This window comes from Pantherophis guttatus, chromosome 6, assembly GCF_059756535.1.
Source record: "Pantherophis guttatus breed Tessera chromosome 6, ASM5975653v1, whole genome shotgun sequence".
Lineage (NCBI taxonomy): Eukaryota > Metazoa > Chordata > Lepidosauria > Squamata > Colubridae > Pantherophis > Pantherophis guttatus.
The window spans coordinates 48,767,467-48,783,618 of NC_142068.1; the positions used below are offsets into that span (position 1 = coordinate 48,767,467).

At 35.0% G+C, this 16,152-nt stretch overlaps 1 protein-coding gene across 2 annotated transcripts in view; it reads right to left on the reverse strand.

Annotated features, from left to right (window-relative positions):
* Nucleotides 1-16,152, reverse strand: part of CFAP43 (cilia and flagella associated protein 43) — a 51,396-nt gene that overhangs the window by 13,252 nt on the left and 21,992 nt on the right. For both annotated transcript variants that reach the window (XR_015728646.1, XM_034440042.3), the window contains exons 17-31: nucleotides 15,511-15,641; nucleotides 14,397-14,565; nucleotides 13,864-13,968; nucleotides 12,285-12,362; nucleotides 10,564-10,689; nucleotides 9,850-9,954; nucleotides 8,771-8,887; nucleotides 5,665-5,865; nucleotides 5,095-5,301; nucleotides 4,291-4,380; nucleotides 4,116-4,196; nucleotides 2,573-2,698; nucleotides 1,001-1,120; nucleotides 812-919; nucleotides 292-378 (exon numbers count right to left, since the gene is read on the reverse strand). Coding sequence is in view for 1 of the 2 variants with exons in the window: in XM_034440042.3 (XP_034295933.2) it covers nucleotides 292-378; nucleotides 812-919; nucleotides 1,001-1,120; nucleotides 2,573-2,698; nucleotides 4,116-4,196; nucleotides 4,291-4,380; nucleotides 5,095-5,301; nucleotides 5,665-5,865; nucleotides 8,771-8,887; nucleotides 9,850-9,954; nucleotides 10,564-10,689; nucleotides 12,285-12,362; nucleotides 13,864-13,968; nucleotides 14,397-14,565; nucleotides 15,511-15,641 (1,851 nt within the window). In the remaining variant the exon portion in view is untranslated. The remainder of the gene's footprint in view (nucleotides 1-291; nucleotides 379-811; nucleotides 920-1,000; nucleotides 1,121-2,572; nucleotides 2,699-4,115; nucleotides 4,197-4,290; nucleotides 4,381-5,094; nucleotides 5,302-5,664; nucleotides 5,866-8,770; nucleotides 8,888-9,849; nucleotides 9,955-10,563; nucleotides 10,690-12,284; nucleotides 12,363-13,863; nucleotides 13,969-14,396; nucleotides 14,566-15,510; nucleotides 15,642-16,152) is intronic.

The window sequence follows — 16,152 nt, forward strand, 5'->3', positions numbered from 1 at the left end:
ATTGCTTCAGTATTTATCGGTAAATAAACTACTCACACAAACAATCCCAAATTAAACTGGAAGTTGTTAATTATCTAGTTTAGTCTAATCCATTAATCGAATTCAATAAGCTTCAATAATTCAATAACATTAAATACCACAGCTTCAGATGAAAAGCTGTGTTAATTCAGAGCAGTGTTTCTCAACCTTGGCAGCTTGAAGACGTGTGGCTAAAGAATTCTGGAAGTTGAAATCCATAAACCTTCTATTTGCCAAGGTTGAAAAACATTGATCTACAGTTTAAAGTCTTACTTTGTCCTCAGCAATTAATATGTCGTAAGCTTCTCTAAAAGCATCCACTTCTGTTTTAGCTGCCTTTACTGCTTCACTGGATATTACCTAGCAAAATAAAGATGAATATGATTGCCTGTCATTAGAACATAAGATGTTAAATCATGTTAGCACAATTGGATGAGTGATTATATACAGGAACTCTCCCACCTCCCCCTCCCCCCCTTGGACTAGCTTTACTGAGTTAAGCATATCCCTGGCCTCATTCAAAAATGTAAGTCATTTTCTTAAACCACATGAAAAACTACAAACAAGCAAAAAGTATTTTATCATAGCGGTACGTGAATTAGTATATGTGAACTTTTATGAAATGTAAGGGATATTTATAAAGAATTATTGATGATATTTTCAAGAAGATGAGGGAATTTTACAAGAAAAAATTTTATTCGTTGAACGGGCCACTTTGATTCTAAAAGGACAAGTATCATGAGAAGTAAATATTTTGTCAATGTTCCCCCCCTCACGCCTCAGATATTCTTGCCTTTTCCTTCCTCTTTTTATTAAGATGGTGATGGAGTGCAGCTTCTCTTGAGGTCACCTCTTCATCCAAAAGCAGTGAGAAGATGAGGTTAGTTATTTTGAGTTCTTCCTAATAAAAGGTTTAAAAAGGGAACAAACAGTAAGTGCTGCTTATATGGAAGCAAGGATGATAAATATTATTCAAACTCACCTGGTATATAACCATTTCACAGTGGACTTTTTTGTCAAAGAGTCTGTTCAGGATTTCATCAAATCCTTGAGTACTTTCCTGAATCGAACCCTGAAGCTTTTTCAGTTCAGTTTCTAAAATCTGTGGGGGGGAAAAGGCGCAGTGTCTTTATGTGACAATATTAACTGCAGATAAGAATAATGCATAAGAAATGCTTGGTGTCTTTTCAATCCTAATAATCTCTTTCTACATTTTTCCTAGACAAATATGTTTGCAAGAACAAGATGGAAATATGGAATTTGAAAGACCAAGAAGAATTACAGATGTGAAGTTTATGAGCCAGAATGACTGAAAAATTCATCAGCTTCTATCTCTCACCACTCTATAATCAGAGAAAGCTGAAAAGGTCCTGAGCAAACAGAGGAGAATTGGAAACACCCATCTAATTTGCTGCCAATTTAACTATTTATTTAGCAGCTCATTTTCACTCCCAGTTAAAGAGATAATGAAACATATTTTGAGAAAAAAGTTTTCCAGTGGCTTTAATTTATTTGAGAATTTCCTTGTAAACTGTCCTGTTTTCTCAGTATCTGAAAAAGCTTTATATAAAAATAAAGCCAGGATATAAAGCCAATTTGGTCTAGTGGTTCAGACACCAGGCTAGAAAGTGGGAGACTATGAGTTCAAGTCCCACCTTAACCATGAAAGGTAGCTGGGTGACCTTGGACTAATTACCCTCTATTAGCCCAACTCACCTCACAGTAAGGAAAATAGGAGAAGAAAGAATTGTTAGAGATATTCTTGAGTTATTTATAAAAATAATAAAGGCAGGATAGAAATAAAAATAAACAAATATCCCCAATTGTTGCAATCTTATTTAAAAATATCAGTTTCTGATTTAATAAAAGAAATTGGATTGGCATATCATACTAAACTGAACTGATGGATGTCAAATGACAATGGTTTAATTCAGATAATGCATTAATTCCAGCCAAACTATATTATGACCTACTATGGTCGGAATTTAATACCAAGCTATTAATAATGTAAAAGAAAACACCCTTCATCGAAACTCAGATTTGTAAATATATTTTGTTAATTTCATGACATTAAGAAAAACTTAGAGAAAAGCTATCCTTAGTTTCTTGGTCACTCAAGTTGAATGGAAATTAAATTTGTTAGAGAATTGGTCTAGTCATTTCTTGTGAATTGTACATTATAAAAGAATTGCATTTAGAAAATAATAAAAGTAAACAACTAAGGTGGCATGTTGCTGACATCTCATTCTGTCTATGGCAGCAAAAAAAATTAAACTGAATATAGGGAAACTGGCATGATCTGTGTCTTACAAGGGAAAGTGAAGACTGCCTCATTCATGCTTAGACAAATTACTCATTCCTATTTACTTAAAATTTTGAATATAAAAACTGATTATTTTTAAATCTGACAATGGAATATTTGGAAAAAAGATTACATTGGTCATATCTGACTATCTATGTTTGATTTAAAGTAGTCAGGAAGGCTTTCCTAATAAAAAAGGTTCCGATCTTTAATGAAAGAGAAGCTTAATAATCTTCCTTTATATCCATTTACCTTTCGATGTTTTTCTCTTTCTTCATTCAGTTCTTTAACCTTCTTTTCATATTCCTTATATATTTTTTTTTCTTCTTCACTCCAAAGGGCTTCTTCTTTTGATGCAAATGGAGGTGGTGGGATTTCCTGAGTATATAAAAGAAATCATTTCAGAAACAACAGTGGACATTGGATATTTGCAAAAACTAAAAGATTTTAATTAAGTTCCAGAATGTATTTTCTAATGATATTCAACAATGCATCTATCTTCTATGTAATATGAGAATAACATGATTTCCAATCCCTCTTTGGTATCTGTTGAACCCCATGGAAAGCCGATTTTTAACAGCTGAACTTGTTTAAAATAACTTTAAAAATAAATGTTTGAAACCTTTTAAAATTTTGGGTTCTTTGCATTTTGAACAAACCCCAATTCATTTGATTGACAAGGCCATGGAATCAGAGTGTGAAATCTCTCATATATTGTACTTTGTGATACAATTGGTTTTAATGACACTTTGGAAGTGCATTGGTGCATGTCCACCCTTATGACTCTGACAATACCTAAGGGGCAGGTTAGTCAGCTGCTTCTTCTGAGGAAGCAAGTAATGAATGTACATGTGCTGTGTTCTTCAGGATTGTTAAGTTCAACACAAGATATTTCTGATATATGTGCTGCTAGCACACTTCTATGAATTACATGTGGCAATTGCAGCTTTTGAAATTCTATGGCTGATTTAGGAATAGTGATAATGATGGTGGTGGACATGTGCCCCCATTCCTTTGTCTCCCAGAGATGCATCTATTGATTAGAGTTCTTAAAATATTGTAGTTTATAGATTACCCTCTCCTTTGGAGTTCCTACCACTATACAATTAGCCTGAATTTCTACAGCAAAAAAAAATAATCACCAAATCAAACAGTTAATTTATAATTTGGACTGTGCAGGCATTGAGGTAAGGTTAAGATGCTCACAGCTGTGTTCTTCTCAAGGTACCTGAAGGACATACAGTAGGTGTCCATATTGCTTTAACTGTTAGTCTGGAGGGAGTGGGTTGCACTTATTTCCTAAACCATTGGGAATAGTTTCCTCAGTTCTGTAAGTTCTGTGTTTTATTACCTTTACTCTTTAAAATTCATAATGTCTGCTGAAATTTTTATTTTTTCTTCATTCATTTATTTTATTGTATTATTTTTATTATTTTGTATGTAAGAACATGTATTCTTATATATATGGGCACCTGTAGATGACATGCTTGTAAATTTAACATTTATTGCCTGGTTTAATAACACTGTTGCCTGCATACTGAAAATTTCTAATTTTTAATTCTGTGTGTGCAAACTCAGAAATCTTTCTCTCATTCTTTGTCTTTTACCTGCATTTCTCTGTAAGTCTTCTTGTCTATTATCTTCTACCTTGCCTGCCTTTTACCTTACCTAAATCTTTTATTTACATCTCTTTGGATCAGAGATAATCTTTTGGGACACACACTGATTATGAATGTACATTATATTAGTTGGTAATCACATGAAATCTTTATGATTTAATAGAAACATAACTCACCATCTTCAAAATATCTTCCTTTTTTATTTCAAGGACTCCATTCATCATGTCCATAAGGCCACGTTCTCTTGCATTGTCACCCTGAAGAATGGCAGAATAAAAGATCAGAGAAAGAGTAGAGAAAGGATCAAGCTAGAAAAACCATGGAAAATAAGGCTCTGTCACATCATGCTACCTGAGCAGCAAGTCGTCTTTTATATTCAATCCGAGCCATGATTTTGTTTTTTGCCTTCTGCACTGGGGTTAAGTACTTTTCTACTTTAATCTGTGGGAACAAAAGATGAGGTTTAGCTTCTTCTATGAGCAAGTAATTCACATTTTTCCTAACAAGTTCCCCAGCTACAATTTCCTTTAAATTTTTACGTCATAACAAACATGGATTCTTTTAAGTTGTGAGTACCCTACAAGATTTAAATATTGGAATAATGAAAGAGCATATTTAAGATTGTAGAATAAGTTAATAATTGTGTTACCCTGGTTTAAAGACTACTTTTATACATGAGGTACCACTATTATATATTAGTGTAATTGGAAAGAAAAGTTTGTCGCTATCTTAATATTTTTTTTAATTGTTAAAAGTTTTTATCTGAGCCATATAAATGCATTCCATGTGTAATGTTTTTACTTTTTACTTTTCTATCGAAGTAGACAACCAGTATCTCATAAGATTAAAAACCAAGATAGAAAATATTAAAAAGCATAACAAAAACTATCAGTTTAAATAGGTAACTCTGTGCTCTGTACATTTTGCTTGTCATCCAAGAAGCTTCATCAACTGTGAGAGCTGAAGAAGCTTCTTGGATGAGAAGTAAAACGTCTTCAAAGAAAAACAAGAAAGCCTAGTTGCCTCTTGAAAAAGCAACTTTGGGACAACCATGGAGATTCTCTGGATGATTGAGAATCTCCAGTCATTTAACATTGCTATATACATTTATTCTGTCTATCAAGTGAGAAAATTTGGGAATCTCAAATACCTGACCTCTGATTCTTGAACCACCAGGGTTCGTTCTGGTTTCTCATTATCTGTAAGAGTTGGCACCCAGATTTCTTCTTTAATATCAAGCTGGTTGAAGATCTGTGCTATTCTTATGTTCTTCTCTTTTACACGTGCAATTTCCAGTTCTTTCATTCGTGCGACTGAATCAAACTCCTTATTGAAAGCACTCTTCATATTATAGATGATGTCCTGAAATATCAAGGATATCATGGCAGTGTTACAAGCAAATAGCATATAGTAATATTGCATGTGAAATAACTGAGTTTCTTAAGTGACCTCAAATAGTTTAAAACTGCTTGCAATTCTGACCACTGGTCTCTAAAATTCTACATTGGTTTCATTGCTGAAGCTTTTTCTTCTGAAAACATGACATGGACATCCAAACATGGTATCACACAAATTCTAGAACACTTAAATATGGTTTGTGTAAAACCCAATTTATAGCTACCTGGAGTTATCGCTTAGTTATTCTTGTTATAAGATATAGAATACTTTACAAAAGCAATCCTGCCTATGTATAGTGGAAGAAATAAACAGGTATGACGACTTTACCCATAGCAATGTAATTTGACTTATTTTCTCCTCTCTAGTGTGCAGTTCCAGCTGGTTATATAAAAGAGATGTGTTCCCACCATACATTGCGCTCAGACTCCCAACCAGAGCATCTATTTTTTCTTCTTCTTCTTCTGTCTTCTCCCCTTCCTCTTTAATGGCTGAAGGTTGGGAATCAAATTCCACAATCTTCTTTCGAAGCTGGGTGAATATATAAAAACGTATTTCAGAATATTGTTAATACCATAAACCGTAGTAAATTTTGTAGAAAATATTTATCTGAAATAGAAGTTGCATTTCATGACCCAGAAGCCAAAACAATGCAATACTGTAAATTTAGAATAAGAATAAGAATAAGAATAAGAATAGAATAGAATAGAATAGAATAGAATAGAATAGAATAGAATAGAATAGAATAGAATAGAATAGAATAGAATTCTTTATTGGCCAAGTGTGATAGGACACACAAGGAATTTGTCTTTGGTGCATAAGCTCTCAGTGTACATAAAAGCTATAAGTGAAAAATCATTTAGTAAATAGTTTAGAAAACTGGCTAGCAGCAAGCTTAGGCTAACTGTCAGAGAGAACCAATAAGAGCGGCAACAGAAAAGGATATTGAGTAAAAACTTTATACGAAAGATTGGTAATCATCTTGTTCTTTAACCGTTATGGTATTTCAGCTATCAAATCGTATAGCTTTCACTTTATGTAGCATTAATTTATTATTCAGGGAAGCATGAAAGCGTAGGTCTTTTCACTGGGATTCTACATGTCCTAGAATCCATACATACAATGTTGCTTGTGTTTGGTTTATATGATTTTTTAACCATTACATCATGGATTTTTATGTTTAATATACAGTATATAGAATAGAACAGTGTTGGCAAACCTTTTCAGCACTGAGTGCTGAAACAGGAGCGTGCGTGCCTGTGTGCTAGAAACCAGAAGAGCAGCTGCCTGGTGCCTGCATCTTCTGGTTTCTGGCATGCATGTGCGTGAGAAGACCAGCTGGCCATGCACATGCGCGTGCCAGAAACCAGAATAGTGTCAATGATGTGCTCCCCCAGCCCTCCACCAAGAACAAACCAGTGCAGCCCCTCCCTTCCTGCCACTTCTGCAGGACCGCTTCCCAGCTGGTGTGCCTCGTACCCTGGCACTGGACAAACGTTCCTCCCACGCGGACTCAGCTCCTGCACAGCCAGTGAGCTGGGCCCTCAGCAGCATCTTCATGGCTGAGGAGTTGCACTCTCCTCCGGCCCTCCTGGGGCAGCTCGCCTCCCCAATGGCTCCTCCTCCTCCAGCATCCCGACCAGAAGTGGCAGCATGAGAACCACCATCACCCCCTCATCCCCGGCGGTGGCAGGAACAGTCACTGCTGCTACTGTTCTAGGGCGCACAAGCCAGCCAGGTTCTCCAGACCGCAGATGCACATCAGTGCCATGGGTTGGAGGACTGGGGTCATGCAAGAAACCCACTCAGGCAGGGAGGGAGGGAAGCCCTGGCCCGCCTGTTCTGGCTGAGAAGCTCTGCTCTCCTAGGAAGCAACCACCGGGATCCCCTCTCCATGTCTTTGGGCATGCGAGTTGTCATCCATTGCTCTTCCAGGTTCCGATGCACCGGCCAGCTGGTCTTTACGTGCATGGGAGTGCCAGAAACCAGAAGAGCAGCTGCCCGGTGCTCATGCGTGCGCCGGGAAGATGTTCTTCCCATTTCCGGCGTGCGCATGCGCACGGGCCACCTGCTCTTCACACTTGTGTTGGAGCATTTACAACTTCTGGAGGCAAGTTGTATTAATAACAAGTGATTAATTGTTCTGTCAGGAAATTTCTCCTTAGTTCTAAGTTGCTTCTCTCCTTAATTAGTTACCACCCATTGCTTCTTGTTCTACCCTCAAGTGCTTTGGAGAACAGTCTGACTTCCTCTTCTTTGGGGCAACCCCTGAGATATCGGAACACTGCTATCATGTCACCCCTAGTCCTTCTTTTCATAAATCTAGACATATCTACTTCCAGCAACCATTCTTTGTTTTAGCCTCCAGTCCCCTAATCATCTTTGTTGCTCTTCTCTGCACTCTTTCTAGAGTCTCAACATCTTTTTTACATTTTGCTACCAAAATTCGATGCAGTATTCCAAGTATGGCTTTACCAAGGCATTATAAAGGGGTAACATTTCACTTGATCTTGATTCTGTCCCTGTTTATGCAGCCTAGAACTCTGTTGACTTTTTTGGCAGCTGCTGCCTCATATTTAAGTGATTATTCACTAGGACTCCAAGATCCCTCTCACAGTCCCCACTATTGAGCAAGGTACCACATATACTGTATCTGTGCATTTTGTTTTTCTTGCCTAAATGTAGAACCTTACTTTTTTCACCACTGAATTTGATTTTGTTGGATAGCACTCAGTGTTCAAGTCTGTCAAGCTCCTTCTGTATCTTAAGCCTATCTTCCTAAATGTTGGTTATTCCTGCTAGCTTGGTATTGTCTGAAAATTTGATGAGTTCCCATCCATCCCCTCGTCCACATGATTGATGAATATGTTGAAGAGTACTTGGTGTAAAATAGAGCCCTGGGGTACCCCACTGCATACCTCCCTCCATGTAGGTGCAGTTCCATTTAGGACTATACGTTGAGTGAGGTTGGTCAGTCAGTTACGAATCCATCTGATGGTGATGCTGTCTAACCCACATTTTTCTATTTTATCAAGTAGTAGGTTATGGTCTACTTTATCAAATGCCTTACTGAAGTCCAAGTAAATTATATCGACAGCATTCCTCTGGTCCACTAGTTTTATCACTTTATCAAAGAATGCAATAAGATTAGTCTGGCATGATCTATTTTTGACAAATCCATGTTTGTCAAATACATTTATCTTAAATATTTATCTTTCGGGGCTGTTTTCTGTTATGTGAATAATGTAATACTGTACATGAGTTAAAAGCTATGAAATGTTTTATAAACTAGGCTCTAGTATAGATGAATAACCTACCTGAACCATTTCAGCATGGGAATAGTTAAGAGAAACACTAGAATATAAGAATCATCAGACAATGTAAACCTGGCAATGAAAATTATTTTTCCTTCATAGGAAAAAAAAGAAGATTCTACCTTCATATCTATTGATTCAATCTTCTTTAAATACAAAACTCTTTCCAACATTTGCTTTTCTTGTGGACTCCGTCCTTTCATCGGATAATTCTGAACTTCACAAGAAGAATGGAAAGTCTTTGGAAAGAAAAAAAATGCAAGTATAACTCATGCCAAATACAATGTTTAATATAGTTTGAACTTACAAAAGCTTCATGTTGTACTATTTGTTGTTGTTGTTAGTTGCGAAGTTGTGTCCAACCCATCGTGACCCCATAGACAATGTTCCTCCAGGCCTTCCTGTCCTCTACCATCCTCTGAAGTCCATTTAAACTCACGCCTAACTGCTTCAGTGACTCCATCCACCCAGTTATCCCATTCTTCTTTTGCCCTTCATCTTTCCCAGCATTAAGCTCTTCTCCAGTGAGTCCTTCCTTCTCATTAGGTGGCCAAAGTATTTGAGTTTCATCTTCAGGACTATTGTAGTATTAGAGGTGTATTATTGTACTATTAACTGATTCTTTTCTTTTTAAAGCCATCTTCTACTAAACAATAGGATGTTCTCCCATATGAATTATTCTCATGATGTTGTTCATAATTGGACAATAGTTTTGGATGCATTATAAGTAATTAGTTAACAACAGTATTTGGGACTAAAAATTCCATCAGTTATAAAGTACATCATTACGTGAATGCGATGACTTACAATAACAATTCCAGCAGTTCCATTGTGGTCATTGTGGCAAACCTTGCATGGCCATTAGGTGCAATGTCATGTGATCACCATCTGCTGGCTTTCCATTGACTTTGCTGTTTGGAAGCCGCCAGTGAATGTCGCCAATGGTGATCACATGGCTGTGAGATGTGTCATAATTGTAACCCATTGCTAAGCACGTGAATTATGATCACATGACCATGGGGGTGCTGCAAAGGCTGAGGAACAGCAGTAAGTCTTCTTATTTAGCACCATCATAACTTCAAACAGCTGCTAAACCCAAGGACTACCTGCAGTATTTTCCTAGATTTAATTAATTTAAGCATTGCTTGAATTTTAGTTACAGTAAAAGTTGGAGTAAAAGTGAGAAAGGAAAAATAATTACCTTAATTGAACGTCCTTTAACCAACATGGTATCCCAACACTCTTTTTTGATCATCTCACGTAAATAGCAATTGGCTAGATTTTCCATTTCTATATCCTTCCTCACCTTTATCATAAAACAGAAAACAAATGAGAATACAAAATCCATTTGGTTTATATGTCCCCCATGTTAACCCTGCCCTCATGTAAATCATGCAATATATAATATTAATCAAAAATGTATCACAAAAATCTTAGAAAGCACCCATGGATTTAAATATTTGCTGCTTGGATTATGTTGATAGACAAAATATCAATTTGGAAACTCTGTAAATAAAGTAAAGAAAAGCTCTATTATTAATATCAGTGACATTTAGATATGTAAATCTTTCAGTGTTACTTATATAATTAAGCAAAAATTGTACAATTGTGACTTATAAGAATAATTTTCCTTTCTTAGATTCTACAGCTGAAGAAGAAAATGAAAAAATGAAGTCAGAAATAAATAAACCAGTTCCTTAGGATAACCCCATTCCAACTTCTGATTTGTTTATTTATTTGAATGGTGAAGTTATTTGATCTTTATAAATATGTAAATCTAGCCCTAATGAATAATATATACTGTATAATTCTAGTTCACTTTAAGCATTCTAGAATTCCTCTTATTCTCTATCCAGACTTTTTTTGTTGTTCAGAACAAATAAAAGTAAATTGAATCCCAACAAGTTCATCATACCCTTTCCACTTCTGAAGCGCTGTGTATTTGCTGTTTCTCTTGTTCTTCTACATCCAGATTGAATTCCTGTTGGTCCAGTTTTTCAATTTTAGGTGCAACTGAATTTTCAAACATCATTTCTTGAATCTATTTTTGTAATGATATAGAAATTAATAGTGAGGGAAGCATGTATTTGTAAAGGAATGGAGAATCTATGACTATCTTGATATACTGTATGTTTCAAGTATAACTTACAAACATGTAAGTTTTAATAATAATAATAAATCATTAGCCATGCTAAGTTTAATGTGAGTGAAAATGCAACACCATTGGACATCATCAAGAAGAGACAAAGACTATGACTAATATGTCTTCAAATAGTTGAAAGACTGCATTTCCATATACCTGCTGGTACTACCTTTTCAGCAACTACACAAAGCACATTGTATCTAAACACAAGAATAATACAAGTCCATTTCATATCAGGAAAGTAATGGAAATTCTGAATCCATAAATATATACGATAATCATTTGATAGTATAAGTGCAAAGAAATCAATTGCACTGTGAATTAAAACTGGCGTAGTCATTGCCAAGAACAAAGGACTCTAGCATGAAGATTGCTAGTTTAGATTCATAGAACCAATCTAAACAATAAGCAGTTATTTCACACAATAGCAGTTGGATTTACAAACGAATCATTTTCAGTAGCCTCAAAATAACTGTCAGTTTGAAGGACTGCAATAGTTCTTTTGCAATTATTATCTACTTCCCAATAATTGGAGATTAAGAGTCCATCTGAAAATAAGCACATGAGGCCTAAATAAGGATATGTGGTCTATGAGAGCTAGAGGGCCCACTGTCTCTCCAAACAATATTAACACAAGTTTTTTTAAGGTTGCAATATCACCAACTTTCACAAGGTTCTGGCACTGTGGTATGAAATCATAGAAAAACCTCATGAGATTTTGCAATCTTAAAAGATATCAAATGATTTGTTTTCTTGTAAAAAGGCACCAGATCATCATATTTGATTCATGGTGATTGAAAGGGCATTTTCTCTGCAAATGTTACTAGGCGCAAGTTAACTTTAGCTATAGTTATTAGATATGGTTGAATGCTGTTTTACTATCTTACATTAAGTATAAAATAAAAATGACAGTGTTTAGTTAGAACACCTTTCTAAATCCTACATTTTTAGAGTAATAATATTATAAAATTGAAATGGGTGGTTTAGGCCACTGAGTCCAAAACACTGTTAAGTACAGGAATCCAAAGTAAAGCACTTCCAAAACAGTTCACCCAGAGTGAACTGACTGATTAGTTCTTGCTAGTCTGCTCTCAACTGACCTTCATATACAGCTGCAGTGGTACAGATGTTTCCCAACTGAATATGCATGGAAAACATCCCTATTATCTTTTCAGGTAAATAATTTGACTATTTACAATTCAACCTACATCCTTGTGGTATCCCATTACCTGAATCCTGAGCAAGTTGTTAACACTGATGATATTACCTAGTTTGGGTACTGAAACATCTGCGAGAAAACAAGCAAGCTTAGACAGCACCAAGGACCCTTCACAAGCAAGTTATGGCTATATGGCAAAAGGAAAACAAAGGATTTTAAGACTGTATAAAAGCCACAGTCAAATAAGCTATGTTATAAAAGTAAGCATCAGAAACATAAAAGTTATGTCCTCACAGCACTTCTGAAAGCAGACTGGGGATTTATCAATGCACACCTTTTTACGAAGCACTTTAATTCCATGTTTTAGTTCTTTTCTCTTTTCAGCAAAACGGTCAGTTTCATCCTTGATTGCCTGAAATGTCACAATAGACAGAGGAATGGAAACTGTGCAATTTTTGACATACAAAGCAAAACAAGGTAGACCTGCATTAAAATGTGAAAACTATATTTTGTAAAAGTCTGTAGAGATTCTCAGTCATCCAGATCATGGTTGGATCATCCCAAAGATGCTTTTTTAGGAGGCAACTGGACTTTCTTGTTTTTTCTTTGAGGCCGTTTCGCTTCTCATCCAAGAATCTATATTTTGTAAAGTCGGGGGGAAAAATCAACAACTATCCCCTGCTAGCTCTTTTTTCCATAGTAAGATTAAGTAGTACAAAACCTGAGAAAAATAGCAGATCAAGTCTAATCCATTAATCTATAAAAGTTCAAGCTTTAAATAAACTTCCATATTTCATGTAGAATTCTGTACTATTTGTAGTTTGGACTGCAAAAATTCTAAGGAACAACTTATTCAGACAAAGATCTAGTTTACAGATCCAGTACCTCATCCAAGAAACAATGCATTCTTAGAGAATTGGAAATCAACTAGGATCCACTGTCTGCTTCCTTTTCCTAGTCCTTCTAAAATGCCTATATCTCAGTACAGATAGACCTTGACTTACAATAATTCATTTAGTGACCATTTAAAGTTACAGCACTGAAAAATGTGACTTATCACCATTTTTCATAGTTACAACCATTGCAGCATCCCCATGATCATGTGGTAAAAATTTAGATGCTTGACAAATTTATGATGGTTGCAGTGTCCCAGCTTATGTAATCATCTTTTGCAATGTTCTGACAAGCAAAGTCAATGGAGAAGACAGATTCACTTAACAACTGTGTTACTAACTGCAGTGATTCAACAACTATGGCAAGAAAATGCCTATGGAGATTCTCGGTCATCCAGGTCATGGTTGTCCCAAAGGTACTTTTTCAAGAGGCAACTGGACTTTCTGATTTTTCGTTGAAGACATTTTGCTTCTCATCCAAGAAGCTTCTTCAGCTCTGACTGGATCCTTCCATTTCCCACCATCCAATCAGAGCTGAAGAAGCTTCTTGGATGAGAAGCGAAATGTCTTCAAAGAAAAACCAGAAAGTCCAGTTGTCTCTTGAAAAAACACCTTTGTGGCAAGAAAGGTCATACAATAGGGCAAAACTCACCTAATCACTGTCTTGCTTAGCAACAGACGTTTTGGGCTGAACTGTGGTTGTAAGTCGAGGACTACCTGTAAGGGAAGGGACTAGATTCGAGAAAAGAGAATATTCCTACAATCTGCTTTTTCTTAATTCTGACTTTTTCAACATACCATGGCTAAACCAATCATGGCACTCTATAGTAAATGAAGGTATTGTTTATGTAGAACTGAGGGTGTGTCCTACATTGTTTGGTTTTAGTCATAGTTAATTTCATAGGGCAATAAGATATCAATTTTAATCAAATCACAATAAACAAACGAAGAGACAAATAACCATATGTCCATTTTAGATCTTACTACAATACTTCAGATTTTACTATACTACAAAAGTACCTTCTCTGCTTTCTGATCTAACCATGAAGTCTCCTCAGATTTTGCTTGTGTAAGTAAATAGTATTCATCTTCATCAGTCACTTCAATGCTTGCTTTTCCATGTAACTTGAATGAAAAAAGCTCATTTACAATATAGTTAAATAACATAATGTATTGTGTTTTTAGTTGAATACATAGATAGATAATCTATATTTCAACTATATTTAGTATCAGTTTCTTCTTAATTTCAGGGTGGGAAGTACAAATTAAATTAATCTAAATGAATTACTTTACTGGTCAATTATTACAGAATTAAGTATGCCATTGAATCAAGGGTGTAAGGACAGGCATCTTGATTGTTATGATTCTCTGTGAATGACTACACATCACAGATCTACATAGCTAGTTATATTACTAATGAAATGAAAAAGAAAAATAAGTTTCAATCACAAAGATTTTACAGCAAATAATTAATCTAATTCTAGCTCCCATTTTTATCTTCTCAATATCTGTTCTATTGGTTATATTTGCTATATATTTAAATAGTGTAAGACCTGTGAAGAACTAGTCTCAAATGATATGCTATATGTGGGTTTTGATGCTATTGCCCATTCTTCCATATTTTTTATAAATAAGTTTTCACTGAAAATATAGTTGTTAAGGTTGATTAGAAGTTGTGTCCCAAAGTCAGCTGCTTCCTTCATTTTGCGTTCCCCAATCTTCCTGGAAGAATTAAAGAAAAAAAAGTCAAAGAAGAAAATGTGGATAAGCAATCCTTAATAGATGAGTCAAGTATGATTTATAAAATAATCTTGTGAATCCTTAAAAAGAACTTCAAGTCCATGCTTTGTTTATCAAACAAAGTATGTTATTAAACAAACAAAGAAGCTTGTTTGTTTTTAAAAGAAAGCATTTATTAGTGGGAGACAAGAATATACCAGGTTCCTCAGTTTGGTAAATTTTCCAATATTCAATAGGTTTACAGATTTTTATTGTAATATTTAATGCTTGCAGATTTCAGTAAGCACTGAATATACTTTTAGTATCATAAAAATGATTTAAACTTCCTTTCTTGCCTGAAGAACTTCATCCTATATCTATATACCTTCACAAGAAATTCAGGCAACCTAAAATATCTTATTCTCAGGGCAGATGACTTCCCTTGAATACAAATGTATCACTTTTCTGGTTTATTCATAAAACATTTCCACACAGTTTGGTCAGTAATTGTAGAATTACAGCCGTACTTTGCAGAGCACATGCAAAACAAAAGTAGAGATGGTCAATTTTCCCCCTAAATGTTTTAGAATATACTAGTCAGCACATTGCTTTTTCTTCTTGTTCATCCTTCTAGTAATATTAATATCTACAGAAGCAGACAAATCACAGCCAAATTTTGCTTGTTTCTTCTGACAGCATCCCATATCTGATGTATTTTGAATAAACGCATAGTTATTTCTACAGAAAATTTGGTTTTAAGTATAGTATTTGGTTTTAATCAAATTAAAACATCTCTCAAATGGGTTGGGGACTAAATAATTATAATAATCAGTTGGTCTAATACAAATCAAAATATATAAAGGCAAATAGCCATGTTTTTGAAAAGCAGAAGTCTGCTGAAAATCTGAATATTTTATATCATCCTTTTATTCGTTAATATGTACATACTTCCATTTTAGACAAACAAGAGTTCCATCTTGGGTTCCGGTGACAAGTATATTTTGGCTATCCAATGAGAATGCCAATGATTTAATTCCTCGTCCATTATACGAATGGCAGTATTCACAAGTCAGAATATCCTTAAAAAAAGATATTTATGAAAAAAATTACTGTTTTATCTGCTGGCTTAGGAATTTATTGTGAGGAAAGACTGGAAAGAGATAATGAAAACTTTTGCAGGCTGTATATAGTTTAACTATGTGAGAAGACTAAAAATGATTTGGTATTATTGGCCCTATTTTAGGTATTGGCAAATGTTGTAATTGTAAAATATATCTCAAATATGTGATTTATATTTATTTACTAATCCTAATAAATATATATCAATATGTCAATATATCAATTTATTGATATATTTATATCAATAAATATATATGGTCAGATTTCAAAAAAAGAAAACCCCATGGTTTACAGATAAAGATCACTATTGAGAGACATAGATAAGCTGGTGATAGATGGAACTTTGAACTCTTAATCTTTTAATCCTATCCTGTAACAAGAACATAGCCTTCCTTCTCTCCTTCCCCACTTCCTATTAAGAAACTTTGAAATATTGTAATTAAAATCCCAAATTAGGGATTGATAACTGAT